Consider the following 17,370-nt stretch of genomic DNA (forward strand, 5'->3'; position numbering starts at 1 on the left):
GGGCTAACAGCTGTAACCAAATTTTCTGCAGATTGGGTTTTCTCACAGTGGTCAATGATTAGCTTTATTTCTTCTGTAACAATCACAGAGGCCTCTGCCTTACTCCTACTGGAGAAACTGACAGTAATTAATAAGAGCAGTTCATTATCAGACCAACTACACCGAAAGCTCTGTATGTTCAAACCAATTCAAGTAAAATAGCAAACACTGGAGCCAGCAGGGTCAGTTTGTTTAAAGTGTAGATGTTATTTCCTTAATAAATGAGCAGAATGGTATCAGCACAATGGCTACGCCATAGCAACAACCCTCTTAACTTTTTCCTAGTACCTGAGATCTAAGACAAACAGCTTATTTCGCAAGAGAGGAGAGCAAAAAGACCATTTCAGCATTTTCACCCTCACCCATTTTTCCCTAAGAACCTAAGGAAACCAGTCTTCTTGTCTCTAGGTAAGTGGTAGCCTTCCTTACCACATGAGCTCTCTACTAACTCTTTGTAAGACAGTTGCTCGTAACTGGAAATCAAGATTAAAGGAGACAACTTTAGATCTATATGAACAGAAACTTAGAACTAAGACTGTCTGACCAATTTTAAAAACAGTAAGGCAAATTGGTGTTTGCTGTATGAAGTGATGTTTGCAAAATGTCAGCAGCAGTACAGAGTTTGAGTACTACAACTCAGTTCAAGTTCCACAGACTGTCTGGGGCCTTTGTTTTGATATAAAAACACTTACTAGAGACCAAAAAACGTACAGTCTCAGGACTGAAAACCACTGATGACAAGATAATGGTGGCACTGATAACTCACTGCAGTACCAAGTGAAAAATGCTGTCTGTAGCCTAGGTTCCAAAACCAGCATGGTGCCAATTTTTTGCTCTGCCTACTCTTTGCTCCCTGATTTGTCCCCAGAACATGAATTTCGTAAAAGGGGATGCAAAACCCTATCTCAGAGATGTATATGGTCTCATCACAGCTTCTAGATATTCCCCATCCTTTAGTATCGTAAGTCTACAGTGGAGATCGGTTCACCATGACACATGCACCACTCTTCATCAAGCACTTGGAAAGGCCAGTCGGCTAAAAATAGGTAAGCTGGAGATGAGAAACACAAAAGGGGTTGTCACTGACATACAGATAATACCGTATGTAATTCTTCGCTCAGAGGGTGGTGAGGCCCTGGCACAGGTTGCCCAGAGAAGCTGTGGATGCCCCATCCCTGGAGGTGTTCAAGGCCAGGCTGGATGGGGCCTTGGGCAACCTGGTCTGGTGGGAGGTGTCCCTGCCCATGGCATGGGGGTTGGAACTGGATGTGTTTTAAGGTCCCTTCCAACCCAAACCATTCTATGATTCTACACTGTATGCATGTGTACTCTCTCAATATTTGTTTTATCGTGTGCCCACAGAAAGCCAACTTTACCTTTCAAAAAGACAGGATACATTTTGTGGAGAAATATTTAAACATATTCATATCACAAACTGAGAAATAATAGTTAGCCTCACAACCAAAAAGCAAATAGGTGTTATTTAGAAGAAAAAGGATTCATTTTCCATAAGAAAAAAATATTTAGATGCTGCCATAGTTAAACATTTACTACTTGAAAGTTTTAATTACACACATTTAACATTCATACAAAGAGACCTGTTTATTAAAAGAGAAAATATACAAATATCCCTTTGCTGTGTTCACCGACAATGTTATAGTGCTATTTCTTGCACCAGAAATTTGTTTGCAACCTTTGGTGACTAGCTCCCGTGTTCAGAATTTTCCTAATTTTAAGAGAAATTTGATCACTTTAATACTTACTTCAAAAGAAAGCTAGCACGTGCAGGCAGGAAAATGCCAGTGGAATTATAAAATACAAGAACCTGGGCACTTGTTCATGTGTTATAATAACTAGTATGAAATTTTGGTACTTGTCTTAATCCCAAAAGAAAGTATAAAAAAGAACATACGTTGTTTACACTGATTTAGGAGTGACTGTGACTACCTTCACAGTCGCAACGAAGTTAAATCATAATTGAAAAGTTCCAATCAGTTTTGAATTAGGTTAATTTCAGATGTTATGCCCAAAGATATGATTACCACTAGCAACTTTGCTGCCAATGGGAATTTTTATAATGCTGCAGGAGCTACTATCAACCGAGACATTGAAATTAACAGGTTCTTCTACTGCAGAGGATTCAGTTTCATGCTTGAAAACACCATTGATAAGTATTTTGATTAACAGGAAGACATTTCCTAGTTAGGAAAAAAAAATGAATAAGTGAGTAAAGAAAAAACATTTTTTATTTTTTTTTTAGCTTGAAGAAAAAAAGGGGAAAAAGAAGCCAAGGACAAATAACTAAAGTATAAAAAAAAAAAAGTGCTTGTTTTTTCTTATGAGCAGCATTATTCCAGAAGTTCTGAAGACTTCTTTGCGATCCATGTTACTGAACTTGTACACAGTGATGGGGAGGTGGAGACAGTGGTTTACCTTAAAGCCTCTTTCAGAGATGATAACCAATACAGAATAACTTTCAACAAAAATTGCTTTTTTGCCTCAGAGGCAAGATTCTGTGAATATATTTCAAGATCCGGCCTGATATCAGCTTAATGAAGTTCTGCAATTTATCAGATCATCTGTTTAAATTTGAGTGAGCACTGTCTGTGCCTAATGCACTAAGATCTTTTTATACTGAAGAGTCTCCAAAAATATAAAATTACTATTCCAGTAAGAGATGACACTGAAGTTCTTTCAAACTGAATTTTGATAGAGATAAGGCTTAAGAGCATGCGTGCAGACCTAAATAAGTCCTGGAAATGTTCCTGCACTTTGTACATTTCCTGACGTTTTAATGATTCGTTTGTGTTAAAACCACTTTTTAATTAACCTGCATTTTTTCTGAACTCTTCCAAAGAGTAAGGAACTAGCATAGAAAAGGTTGTTTTGATGAAGGATCTACTAGACAGAGGGTTAAATACAAATCGTTATACTCAAGTACAAAAAATAAGGCTCAAATCTACCACACTGTTTATTTTCTTAGCCCCCAGTGTGAAGTTGGCATGTGAACTAGCTTTCAGTAGCTTGACTGCAATGCACACAAGCAATTATTATAATTTTTAAAGGACTGCCATTCTGTGCTGTTCTATGGATTACTATCCAAATGAGACTTAAAAAAAAAAGTCACAAGTCTTGAGTATATTTGACAAGATACAAAATTAATACCACACACTGGAATCCCAAATCTCTTACCTGTTTCTATATATAAACATTTATATATATTATTTTTTGTTCTTAAATTGAAATGTGTATAGTCATGTGTGTATATAGTCACGTCCTCATGTGTGTATGTGTATGCCGTTACATACACATCTGCATGCAGGCACGTATGTGTACGTGGAGCGTATGGTGCATCCACTCAAACTCAGAACATTCCTAAGTGAACTCTGCATCTTACTGTGAGCTACACTTCTCCTTGCAAGTGACAGTAAAGGATACATGGTAGAGGTAAAACATAATATTAATATTATATTCTTTAGAAGAGACCTTCCCAAGGTGTCATGGTGACAAGTTTCCCCTGCTTTACAAAATATTTTTCTTGTGCCATGTTTGTCAAAGATTTTCACCTGCCCTTCTTTGTTATTTGTTTACTCATGCTAAAACCAGGAGCTAATAGTTTTCTAAAACTCCTAAAAAACTGTATTTCACCTCTTCAGCTCTGATCCATCTGTCCCTGGTCACAGCAAGTAATTGTTTGGACAGAAAAATGCCTGTAGTAAAACATGTCACTTTGTGAAAAGGTCTCCACACCCTGCATTTACAGGCACCATGGTATATGAGCTAGGAGCTCTCCTCCTCTTTGCTGACTGTTTCACAAATGAAATGTCAGAGCTGAAACTGCACTAGATGTTGGTGCTACACGGAGCGCATTAGTGCCAAACCTGAAGGATATACAGTTGGTGTCAGAAATGGGAAGAGCACTGGGACACATTAAAGTCACTTAAATGCATCAGCTATTTGATTATTAATCACACTGCTCAGACAAGGCCACTGGAAGAAACCAACCACCAGTTTTTATTTTGGACTTAGAAGCCTTTTGAGAAATCATACGCTGCAAACCAGCTGGCACTGCATCAGGAGAGTAAGACCACATAAATAAACCTCCCTCCACAGTCCACCATACAGTATTGTACAAGAAGTACATCTTAGACATAAATAAAACTAGGCACTTTATCTAAGACAGAATGCTGGTACAGCAGTCTAGAAGGTTATATACACACGGACACCACAGCACTTACACTGTCAGCCTCCTGGCACCGACCACACAACAGAGGATTTCACTGGCAAGGCACTGCCCCTAATTACATTAAGCAAGAGTGTAACAATTAAAGTAAACTAGGAAAAGGCTCTCAAGAACTTAGGTACTTCACAGCTCACAAGACTGGAGCGTCGCAATAGCTCCTCAGGAAAGCGAGGCTAGGAAGGTGGCCGTGTCCCACTGTAACTCTAAAACCCCTAAGAGGCTACAGCTGTGCAGCTACACATGAACTTCTAATTCTCCATTTAGTTTCCCTGCTGCACACAGGTGTCAGGCTGCACTCAGATGGAAAGTGAAAAAGCTTCTGACATTATGCTATTCCCCACACGCTTCTCTGCCCCTCACACCTTCACTTCTCTTCAGGCTACGGTCGCTCTCCCCGACATTCCTAGTTGGATGCCTTCCTCAGTAGGTTAGCAAGCCTGTTGGCAAAGATGCTCTTGCCCTACTTTAACAGATGGATCTTACGCCTGCCTTGCAGTACCCATCACACAAAGAGGGCCCCGTGGTTGTAAACAACAAAGCCTCGTTTGTGACAGCAACCACACAGCCAAGCGGCGACTTGATGAGTAGGCCTTTTTCTACCTGGCCCTTTCTCCTTCACTGTCAGAATCAAGGAAAACACAAGGGAACACCTGGGTTCCCAAAGCCATGTAGCTGCTCAATATATTCATGGTCACCTCTTCCAGTAATACTAGAGCCCATACTCGTAAGTGGGCTCTGAGGCTGGACAAACCCTTGCTGTCTCTCCGCAGCCTCCTGGAACTCAACATGGGGCTGCAAAGCCTTTCGAGACATGAAGCATCTACCTGCCACCCAGCTTGAAGAGGGAATGCAAGAGGAGGTAGTCTCCAGTGCTGACACACTTCTTGCTCTCGGTGCAGACACTTGATTCAGGCTCAGCCGATTCTGACACCTGTCCAGAATGAGCTTGTTCTTGCTCATCCATTCCCAGGGCACTAAACTTGTTCTCTAACTCCAAATTCCAAATTGGAGAAGGGGACTGTTGTGTTGCCAGGTGTCGCAAGTTTCCAGCCTTCTCCATTAGGGGAATCTTTATCTTCTAGTTCCTGAAGCATAGTTGCTAACTGTTCCTCCTTCCTTGCAGAGGTGAGAGCCTAAATCCCAAGGCTCTCACCTGACAGATCTCTCTGAAGACCCTGCCAATCTTGCATTCATCATCATTGATAGTATGCAGTCTGCTCACCTCCTTCACCTCAGTGCAAATATCTGCCACAGGTGACAAGATCACCCCCAGCCCCAGGTACTCCCTGCAGACCTGGAAGCCAAGAACGTCCTCTCTAATGCTATCGAGGTTGAGGACTCCGACGTGCCAAGGACAACTGCTCGAGCAACTCCTTGTGGAATGTCACCATCATCACCGGACAGTCTCAAGCAGTCCCACACTGGCTGGAGCAGAGCCTCTGAGCCCTTTTTCATCTCTGCATGTTCCTGTTCACTGTGCTCTAGAAGCTGCACACCAGGTATGCAGCCGGTCCCCAAGCTGCCCAGATGTTTGACAGCGTTCATCCTGCTGATAAAGAGCTGTAGGCATTCTCTAAACAGGACACAGTAAGCAGAGACTGTCTGCTAGAAACAAAGGCTTGCAGAAGCTAACCCTCACTGCCTCCAGAAGTTCACATCATAAGGTAGCGTGACTTGATGCAGTGGAGGAAGGAGGGAGTGTTGGCTTTATTCTCATCCTTCTCAGCTTCCTTCTTCTAGCACTTCTGGCTAACACTTCTAACACTTCTGGCACTGCCCAGTTTGCAAACCCCTCTCTTCTTACTATAATGCTTGCACACCCAATGATCTTTCCATGCTGTATTGCTCACAACTCCATCCTTCCCTCACTCCCAAAGTACCCACACCTCCTTTCATGCCGTCACCAAGAGGGGAATGCCACGCTGCCCAGGACATGGAAAGGCAGGACTACAGCAGAGAGCCACTGCAACCCAGAAGCTGTCCAGTCAATCAGCATGTGACCCCTGGCTGGCCCCAGCGAAGGTAACAGCCTGTTCCTTCGGCAGCGGATCTGTTGAACAGAACTACCATCAGTGAGGAGAGGATCCTTCAGCTGGCACCTGAACAGTAAGCACAGAGATCAGGTCCAACCACTCCTAAAGAAACGCTGTCCAGATCCAGTCATTAATCACAGCTTTTTTACAAAGCCCAGCATGGGAATATTACTTATCTGAATACCAAAGCACTAATTTAATTTAAAACTCTTTTACCTTAATTATCTGATAAAAAGTAAAATGGGAAAAAATATACCACCAAGACTGCAAGTTTGTAAGCATTAGAATTAATACAGCAAGCATGGGACTGAGACACCAAAACAGGTGAGGGAAAAAAAAATCTGATTTAAGGATACAACTCAGATAATTAACGATGTACTACTGTTAGCTCCTTTAATGTTCAGGGCACATACGCTTTGAATTTTAAGCACAGTAAATTGAGTTGTGGTTTTAAGAGCAATCAGAACTCTACTGTATAGGAAAACACTGCTACTTCTGTTGCCTTGGGGAAAACAGTAAGTTATACTTGCTGTGAGAAATTTAATTTTTAATCATTTAACTTATCTGATTTTAAAAAATTACCACTTCAATGCTTCCCAGTGTGGGGTTTTACACACAATAATTTTCTGCTTTAAAACCACTATTCTCAGGTGAACTCAGGTAAAAGTTGCTTTACAATGTAAGACTGTCACTATAGATATTATGTCTACAGGCAAAAAGTAATAATCAAATATTATAAAATCAGGAATTCAGAAATAAATTTGTCTGGAAATGTCCTTTTCCTCTTTAATATGCAACATCCAATTTTAAAAGATGTGAATATATAAAAGCGTACGTTAAGTCTTAATCACTTATTTTAGATTAAATTTTAAAGCCTGTACTGTACTGTATTCCTAAAGTATGTTATAGCTAGAACAGCATAAAATACAAGCCTTTGGATTAAAATTTTACAGGAAAAAAAAAAGGTTAGACATATCACCAGCAGGACTTTCTACTATACAATTGCAAATGGTGTAGAGGTTCTCTCTCTCAGAGTCAATGAAAATGAAACTGATGATGTTGTCAACCTACCCTAGGAACAGATGTAACATCAGCTCTTGAAATGTGAGCTTTCTTGTATACCAACCTGTATATCTTAGGCATTTTTAAACATCTTTTTTTGGGAAAGAGTATTTTTTTTCCTCCTCTACTGATCTAACAAGCCTACCAACTGCTTTCAATATGGTTCCACTTGTTAAGAAACAGAGAGAAGCAGATAACTTGTATTAAAGCAGATACCTCTATTATAAAATCCTCAGCAGTATCAGATTTACTGGGCAGCCAGGGGAACTTGCTGAAGAACTGTCTACTTCAGCATACATACTGTAGAACAACACTAAGGCTTTGTCAGATACAGGCAGGTTGAAAAAGCTTTGTTATAAAAAGCTTAAATAAAAATAAAGCACAGAAACATACCAAGTCACCTACCTACATTCATTTTAGAGAATGCTACCTTCCTATCAGAGACTATCACAGCCAGACAACTATCTGAATTAGAATGATGTGAAAAGGCTTCCAGAAAGCATCTGTCAGCACAGACATAATTCAGAGGACTGAGTTAGCCTTTAAGTGAAGAGCCCATGTATTTTCAACATATTTTACAAAGAGAGAAAATATCTGAGAGCAACTTTAACTGCGCTTCAGTATGTCCACTCCAGAACTATTTTCTACTGCAGGCAATATAAAAGAAGATATGCAATAAAAAATTACTGTACCTCACAGTAAAATCATAGGAGCAGGAGGCCAATAAAGTTGCATGGAATGGTGAAAACTGCAAGAAAACAAAAACAGATCAATTTTTAAAGTAAAAATATTGTGAGCATATACAGACTTACTGTAAGTAGAAAGTTACCAAAGTTAAACTATTTAAACTGTCTTTGTAGGTACCACATCATGTTGTAACAAAACAGACGTCAACAAATTTCCCCACCGTGTTTCTAATTACAGGGAATGCTCTGTGAGATCCTGGTTCAGTCTGATTTCATTACAGCACTGCCAAGTAACCCCGCTGTAAAGTTAAGAAGTTTTAAAACAGTCAGATAAACACTCATTAAACTCTGCTTTTGGCTGACAACCCGAGTATCATCTCATTAGACAAAGCAAGTTTCAGAAAAGCTGGGTCATCTTAAGAGTGAAAATTTGTGCCATGCTATAGAGAACATAAGATATACTACTGTCATCAATTCCATGTCCTAAAATTTTGCAATTATTTACAGAAATTGGAAAATCGGGGATAAGTTGAAAAACTGAAGTCAATGTAATGTCACTTTCTAATCTCCCCCTCTCCTGCAAGGCATCCTATGTGACATACTCTTCTACAGATTCTGTAGACAGGTCTAAAAACAGCGCAAATAGAATGCAATTTGGTGGAAATTTTCACCTTGATTCCAGCTTTTCAGCAGCCCTCAATTTCCAACCATTTAAAGGCCTGTATTTCTTAACAAGATATACAAGTCACTGACCTAATTTGAAATACAGGCACCCCACACCTTGGTTCATAGGTAAGATTCTTCCTGCAAGACTTCCAGTATTGCTCACAGCTAATAGAAATTCAATAGCTAAGCTTGGGCTATCACCACAACTGCCGAGAACGCAAAGTATGTTCCTACAAACACGGATCTCCTGAGTTTAACTCAAAAGCTATAGGTATATTTCAGTCTTGAGATTGAAGATAGCTAAGAATACGAGATATCCAAATGCACCAATGCCAAGACCTCCTGAGAAGGGCTCCAGATGACCCCAGCGTGCTGCTGGAGCCCTGTGCTGCAGTGCGAGATCAGAAGCAATCTGCAAGAATCCTGACAGCGTAATGCTGGGTCGAACTCCCTGCCCGCCGCAGACCTGACAGTCAACGCAAGCTTGAACAAGTGAAGAGAATACAAAGGACAGACAACTGACAGCTGTGATTTCATGGTTGGTTAAAACTAATTTAAGAGTGGTCTGCTGCCAAGACTGGTGGCCTTTCCCCTCCTTTCCACTTCAGGCCGTGCTCATGCCCCCTTCCTTTGTGTCACGGCTTTTAATCATGCAGTTGAGGGACAAATAGAGTCAGCTTAGTGATCCAGAAACTAGCCACTTTTAGGGACAGATCTTCAGCCAGAGCAATCAGCCAAGCCAGCGTGCTGCACAGCTTTGTAACTGCCAGTGCCAGCAAGCCGTAGGGGAAGGGACACTGGCAGGACAGGGCAGAACGCCTCTACCGAGGTAGCATCCTGGTGTCTCTCAAGGTAGTCTGACAGGTGAGTCACACCACACAGGCATGGACACCCTCATCACCACTAAGTGCTGGCCTGCCTCTTGTATCTCATGTCCGTGGGACCACGTCTATCTTCTAACACCACCTATAAAAGCCTGCTAAGATGGATTAAAAGCCACGCACTCTCACATACCTCTTCCTTGAAGATGTATACATATACAGCCTCCCCTCTGTCTCCTTAAAACCACTTACTGAATTGACCTCAAGGCTGGGTGCAAAGAAAGTTCTGGCCAACTCTTAATAAGCATTTTAAGGTGTGTCAGAAAACAGGGAACATTAGGGGCCTTAAAATGGAAACTTAAATAAAACTGTGTAAGAATACAAAAAAATACCCTACTCAGTGAGGCCAACTGCCTCCTAGCCCTGTGTTTTGACTCCAGTAAAAGCAACAGAAGATGTTCTGTAAAAAGAGCTTGTGAACCCAGGCACCTGTCATCGATTTCTTCCATACAGTATGTCTGTCTGATGGAAGATTAGCGTAGAATCACAGAACCACTGCAGTTAGAAGAGACCTGTAACGATCATCTAGTCCATCCTGCCTTGCTCAAAGGTCAACTACAGCAGTTTGGTAAGGGCCACATCCAATTAGGTTTTGAATATCTCTAAGAATGGAGACCAGTGTCTGAGAAATCTCTCAGTTTAAAGAAAAAAAAAAAAGCTTTTGATTAAGCTTTTTCTTATGTTTAAATGGAATTTTCTGTATTTCAATTTGTTCCCATTGCCTCTTGTCTTCTCACTAGGCACCGCTAAAGAGAGAGCTAATTCCAGAAGTCTTACGTTATCTTAATTAGATGATCTTTAAGGTCCCTGCCAATCCAAACCATTACACGATTCAGGTCTACAATCTGATATGTACAAAAAGTACTTTCATCTGTTTGTAAACCCATCTTCTTTTAGTTTTATCAAGCGCCTCTTAGTTCTACTATCAGGATCAGTTCTACTATTCAGGATATAATGAATAACAATTCTGCATTCACTTTCTACATTTTACTGTGAAGACTTTGTTACGAATCCCTTAGTGGCAGAGCTGTTTTCAAAAGATCCCACATCCCAGTAACTCCCAGAGAGTAAAAACATAACATTTAAAGCTGTATTGATTTAACTTTCTTAATGCCTGTCAAAATGGAGTTAGAGAATGATCTGCCACTGCTAAACATTCTTCTGCTATGAAGAACATTTCACGGAGCCTGATTAGAACATGGTTGTGCTGAAATTAAATCAGAAAAAAGACATGGACAGTCACCACTAGTGGAGGTAGCAGGAAAGGGTAGCTAGGATAAGCAAGAGCTTTTCAAGCCGTCTAGCTACAAACAGGATTTGTGATATGGAACCTTTCCCATAGTTATCGGGAAAAGTTTCCCTTAGGTTTCTGAAAAATTACAACCCAAATGTGGTAGCTTTTAAAAACATTTTAAAGCCACAGATCAAAAATGCCAGGGTGAAGCGAAACGAAGTAGTGACTCAGGATATTTATTTTCTGCCAGTTCAAGCTTCCAAGAAAATATTCATTAACATACCTTTTCTTGAAAGGCTTTGTAATGATCAGGTATTATCTGTACCACACTAACCTTATATTAAATCACAGACCTGTGTCCTGCTGCCAACATACAATACTAATTCCAAGCACTGTGACTGTGCATCCAGAACAAACTCCCAGCAACAGGTGATCTAGTAGTACACAGGTCCCGTACAGTCATCTGTAGCTGTTCATGCATAGAGTTTCTAAGCTTACTTGACTATCAACATTTTCTTTGTATACACAAAAATACACATTCACAACCAGTTTTCTACCTTGCCTTACATCAATACTGACATCTTGTATCAAAAGAATAAAGCACAGCACCACTTAAAGTAATACGGGAAGGTCTTGCCTCCATCTAAAATAGCCCATGTAACTTAGCTTAAGTAAACCTCCTATCCCTAAATCTCTGGCATGCTCTTCCATCAATATATTGACTTTGAAGATATCATTTCCTTTGAAAGCCCACCAACCTGCTAAACATCAAACAGGTTTTACAGGCTAAACCGAACTGTTTCCAAGTACTGCCACTCTACCATCTAAAATCTTCAACATGTTTTTTCCTAGTTATTAGATCATGTAAAATATTATCGCTTCCCAGAAAAGTTTGCATAACAATCCAGTGATGGGTGACAGTGAATAAAATACAACTTACTTTCACTCTTCTGATAGCATAGGTATGACCAAGCAAGACAAACACCGGTTGCCGGACGTTTCTCAAATCCCAGCCTTTCAAACTGCAGTCAACTGCACCGGTTACCAGCAACTTCTGATGATTTGATACAACACAGATATATCAGGACAACTTAATTATTAAATTGCAAAGATACATATCAGGAAAATGTTAGCTATAAAAGTTAGACAGATCAAACAATAAGACAGATCAAACAACAGAGATGAATACATCATAAATGAGGTCTCCATTGTGTAAATTAAAGAGAACAGAGAAATACAAACTGTTTCTCCACTAAGGAATATTCTGCCCACTATGTAAAAGAGTGAACAAAACTTCAGATCTACTTAGGCCAGTTATCAGTTGGAACAATGCTCTTCTGGAGATGTAGCTAGTAAATTAGCTAGCTAGTAAGAGAACAACTAGGCATGCTTTTATTCCCATATAACTAGAAGATGCATTAATGTTGCAGTAAAAACCAAACAAAAAACAAAACAAAACAAAAAAAAACTGAAAAAAAAACCAACGCTGGTACTTGATGAAACTGGTTCTGTTTGGAAAACAGTTGGATGCACAGGATTGTACCTCATCATACTTGCACCAGTCACAGCTCAAGATCTCAGCCTCGTGGGCTGGTATCACAAGTTTGACTCCTGGGGCTTTCACATCCCAAACTCTTAAAGTATGGTCACCTGAAACAAAGAGAAATTCATTTGGCATTGATGAATCACTTATGGGATACAGTTAATCCACTAGTACTCAGGTAACAATGGTGTCTTAGCTCTATGAAACACAAACTATTACATGAGGACATTCAGGCTACATCAAGCACGTAATAGACAAAGAGGTCAGAGACATGCACAAATGGAGTAAAAACTTACTACTGCTCTTTCATTAGGAAAAAAAATTGTTTCATTTTATTACTAACACTTTCATTACTTTTTTAAATTCTGATTTGATTAAAAGATGGGGTAAAATATTCAAATAGCATTTAAATCAAGCAGGAGCATAGGATCCATTTCAAAATGGACTTAGAAGATCAGAATCCTAAACAATTTTTCTCTGCAAATCAGATGAGAAAAAGCACCTACACACATACTTTCAGCATGCAGAATAGTGAACAGTGTTTCAAGCACAACTTGTCTCTGCATTTTCGATGAAAGAAACATTTAACATATATTATCTGTAGTCATCATTTACAAAAACTGCAGTTACTGTCATCCATTGACAGATCAGAAGATAAAGTCATTCTGCTGTAACTGCTACACATGTTAAATGCCACATTTTCCCTAACCTCTGAGCACAGAGTCGCACCTGCATGTGTGCACGCACACACAAAGGTCTTCAGGGAGCAATTAAGGGAGTACAGCCTAAGAGCCGTCAATCACCTGAGCCTCTCTCTTTCCATCAAATTACTAATTGTCCTCTAGCCCTAGGTCTTTAGCATTCTAGGTGTACACCCTTCTTGCAAAGGCAGTTGCTAATGGCTCACAAAGATAGAGAGAACCGCATCAGCTAAGACAACCATGCTTTTAACTTTTTTTCTTTTTTAAAAAATCCATTCTCTGATTAACCATGAATATTTAGCTTGGTATCCAAAAAAATGGATTCTCTGGGTCATTTGTTTACAAAGAGAGAAAACTATTTAGAATCCATTACTGTGCTGTGTTCATTCAAGAGGTGAATAAAATCACTAGAAGCTGTGTCCAAATATCCGTGATTTGTTCAAAAAGCATATATCAATACTACCTAAACTAAATACTTTGTTTTACCTTGCTACTGAAGAAATTTCTCTACCAGAAACACTTCTCTAAGTCCTCAAATTGGTTATCATCAGTAAGTGGTACGCTGTTTAGATACAAGCACTTTGATGGTCTTCATGACCAGTTGCTCGCTATCCTTAAGAACACAGTCAGGCACATCAAATCATAGCTCCTTGCAAGAACCTGCCTCTAGTCCAAACAAATACAGCCCTAAAGACACATCAGAGGAACGCTGCACCCTGTCGTCTCTGCAAGGAGACGCAAAACACGTAGAAAGTTTGAATACAAAAATTAACCTAGAGGCAGCTTGGCTGCAGTGCATGCCACCGGACCGGCCTTGTGGCACCAAGACCGCAGCAGCTCTCCCTGCTTTCATTCCCCTTGCTGCCTCCAGCATTTTCAGAAGCGAGTCAGCTGAAGACCTGGGCACCACTCGGGTGGTTCTCAAACCTGTGCAACATATGGCGGGGAAGGAACACGGCCGGCAGGCGCCTGGCACAAGAGGCGCTGCGTCCTGCTCAGCTGCTCCGGACAGATTTCACTCAGGGTCTTTCTTAGGGCTTCTGGAGATACAGTAATGGCCTTCTCAAAAAGCTTTTATTTTAATTTCATCAGATAACATGGATTTGAGGGGGAAGCTCGTATTTCACTACAGACAGACAGGGTATTTTTTCTGAGCAAATAAATATTTAAATCCAGGTGAACCAGGATGAACTGCTACAGAGATGGGCCACAGTAAAGTTACAATGGCCAGAAACATTCGGAAAAGTAAATTACTCAGCCAGCAACAATTTTGACACAAAATTCTACTGTCCAAGTTATTTCTTTTCTAATAAAAAATGTTGACCCATGAGAAAGAGTTATTTTCCTTTCCTCTCTCTCTCTCTTTTTAAAAATTTGTTTGAAAACGCAAGGCGCAGCTGTTATTAATTATGGCTGGCACTATTTGTAAAATATTTTTAATGGGATAACATAACATGCAAGGGAACCTTTCAGTCAATAAAACAAACTGAATTAAAGCCAAAGGCAAATCCAATTTCTCTATTTAAGCTGTAAGTGGCAGAATATGGGTTTTTTTTTCATAGATGATAAACAGGATGACCCTGACACACTACATATTTTAACAAACTTTTTTTTTTTTTTTTTGCTTCACCATCTTTCCATGACCTCAGAATACATACACACATGCACCCTTCAATTAAAACTGCTGTTAAAAATTTTGGAATCTCCACATTTCCATAATTCCTTTAAATCTGCACTAGAAATTGTGTGGGTTTTTTTCCACATGGTAAAGCAGAAGTAGGATAATAATAATAGAAAGTACAAGTAAAGCACACCTAATACGATCATATTCACTAGCAGTCACTTCCAGTTGGCATCCCAAAGCAAGCAACCACAAAAGTGGCCAACATTTCCCCCACAAAATATTTCTATTTTTGTAAGAAGCAATTTCTCTATGGCAACAGATTTTTGCTGGTCTGTTAGATAATTATGATTCCAGATTTGTTTGTATATTGTACTTGCTTTCTTTCATTTTAATGAATATTTGTGAAATCTTGGACGAATCAATAGAACTACACAATGCATACTCATCTATTCAAAATTTATGAAAGAGATGCTAATCTATAAGTACATCATCCCCGTACATAAGACGATGACTGCTAATGTGAATGATAATGTACGACAGAGAAGAGATAAAGTTTAAGATTTAAATTTCACTTAGGTTTTATACCGGCTTTTTACTCATAGATGTATTTAACCCACATCCATAAATCCTAATTTCAAAGTCCTGTGACAACGACCAAGTAAGCCATCATTGTCAGACAGTGCAGAAGTACAACATTAACTATACAACATAGCTAGGTATTTAGGTGATTAAAAACAAACAAAACAAGAAACTTTAAGCACTAGTTGAAGGCAGAAAGGATTCATCAGGACAGATACAATTTTTTAAAATATATATATATATTTATATATACATATTTTTACTAGACAGAAAAAAGCAGATTAAAGTATTTAACCAGAATCAAACATAAAATCTGTGGGAGAACGAAGAGCAGAACCCAAATCTCAAGACTATCAAAAAACAATCTTTCTAGACGTGTTAAAATGCTCATGCTGTTCATTTCTCCCATAAATAATACAAGATAACATAGGACAGGATTAATAAAGCTCATAATATTCCACACAAAGAGACAGAAATAGAGCAAATACAAATAGCAGCTTTATTTAAATCATCCAATAGCACTCTACTAAATGCACAAAATCTACTTGCGTGTAGCACAATCTAAATAGCAAGTAAACAATTACAAGTGGAAATGTACTGGTAATTTTTCAGTCTGACATAAAACACTGTAAAGTAAAAAATCTAAAGAGCCTCTAGTTACCTCACAACACACTTCAACAGAGTCTTTTTCTGAAAAGAGTGAATTGTTGAGAAAAAAATGAAAATTTTATTTCAGTGTTTTCTGAGATGAATAAATATAGTCTTGGGAGAGAATTTGTATTTCAAAATTGACCAAATGACCTAACTTAGACTATCATATTATTAAACTGCTCTTTAGCAAATGAAAATATTTCCTACATACCTAACTCTAGCCCAACTCACCCAAAACATAATAGTTCACTGCAAATAAACTGCTACTATATTTTCTTCTCAACTAACACATTATTTTACAATATAACATCCTAATATAAAATATTAAAATCTGAGAGTGCTTCATTTTCTAGGATGTGCTCCATACGACACTACTCTGGTTAGCATGAGTGGTTAGCCATAAATTGAGGGCCAAACTCATTTCCTGAGAAGTACTGCACATTAGCGGTTCATTTAGTAAACCTCCTTGGGCACAAGACCCGGGTGAAATCAAAACTGTGCTGGTATCTCTTGAAGCAATAGGTTCCAAATGAAAACATCCACCTCATTTTGTTATGTAGATTCAGCACAACAATGCAAGTAAATAAATGATATTTTAATTGCTTGTAGCATAAACAGCAGTTTAGCTAAACTGCATCAAACCACAGTAACCCTGCCGTCAGTTTGCTCTTTAGATGCTTGACTTGTACAAGGAGTCACGAGTAAATAGAAGCCTTTAATTTCTTTTATCCCTCGAGGACAGGGATTCGAATGAGGTCTTGCAATACCTTGAACCTTGCTCACGATGACATTTCTTTTAACACATTCACAGACAAGTAATCAGAAAAGAACTCACAAGAAGCAAAGAAAGGACCCCAGCCCTCCTGCCCATACCTTACACAAACTAATGGAATAAAAACTTCCACTGAAGTATTTTGGAGCTGACATCAGTCTTCCGTTGTAGTACAATAGTGGTTTATTTCCTTTTCTTTTTTAGGAAACCAAATAAATATGAACACATCTGGAATTACTTATCTGCAATCCTCACTCCAAACAATTCCTTTTTTTGCCTTGTGCTACTTCTGAAGAAGGAAGGTAAAGTCAAAAATGTGACAATCCCAAATTTGGTCCAGGAACTTGCATGTGGAAAACATCCCTTTTTTGAGGAGTTGCACTCAAGGCAGTTCCTTTCCCACTAATTCAGTAGATGTACATCTTCCCCAGCTCATTCTCTCACACATTAAGATCCCACATTAAGATCCCAAGCACAGGAAGGTGTGCCAATATTACATGCCAGCACACTTCCTGGACCTACAGCTTGATGACCCCTCAACTACACACACTGGTCAATAAAAGACTGGTAGGCAAGGAGAAAAACATTTTTAAAGGCAAGTCAGTAGGTCAGGGCCAGCAGTGAAACCTGACCTGAGCAAAAAGTTGCTTTCCATC

General features: G+C 39.3%; 1 protein-coding gene across 2 annotated transcripts in view; it reads right to left on the reverse strand.

Annotated features, from left to right (window-relative positions):
- Positions 1-17,370, reverse strand: part of PEX7 (peroxisomal biogenesis factor 7) — a 42,604-nt gene that overhangs the window by 13,114 nt on the left and 12,120 nt on the right. For both annotated transcript variants that reach the window (XM_080585384.1, XM_080585385.1), the window contains exons 6-8: positions 12,388-12,494; positions 11,785-11,898; positions 8,070-8,125 (exon numbers count right to left, since the gene is read on the reverse strand). In XM_080585384.1, coding sequence (XP_080441510.1) covers positions 8,070-8,125; positions 11,785-11,898; positions 12,388-12,494 — 277 coding nt within the window. The remainder of the gene's footprint in view (positions 1-8,069; positions 8,126-11,784; positions 11,899-12,387; positions 12,495-17,370) is intronic.

The sequence above is a fragment of the Anser brachyrhynchus genome (assembly GCF_964034855.1).
Source record: "Anser brachyrhynchus genome assembly, chromosome: 3".
NCBI lineage: Eukaryota > Metazoa > Chordata > Aves > Anseriformes > Anatidae > Anser > Anser brachyrhynchus.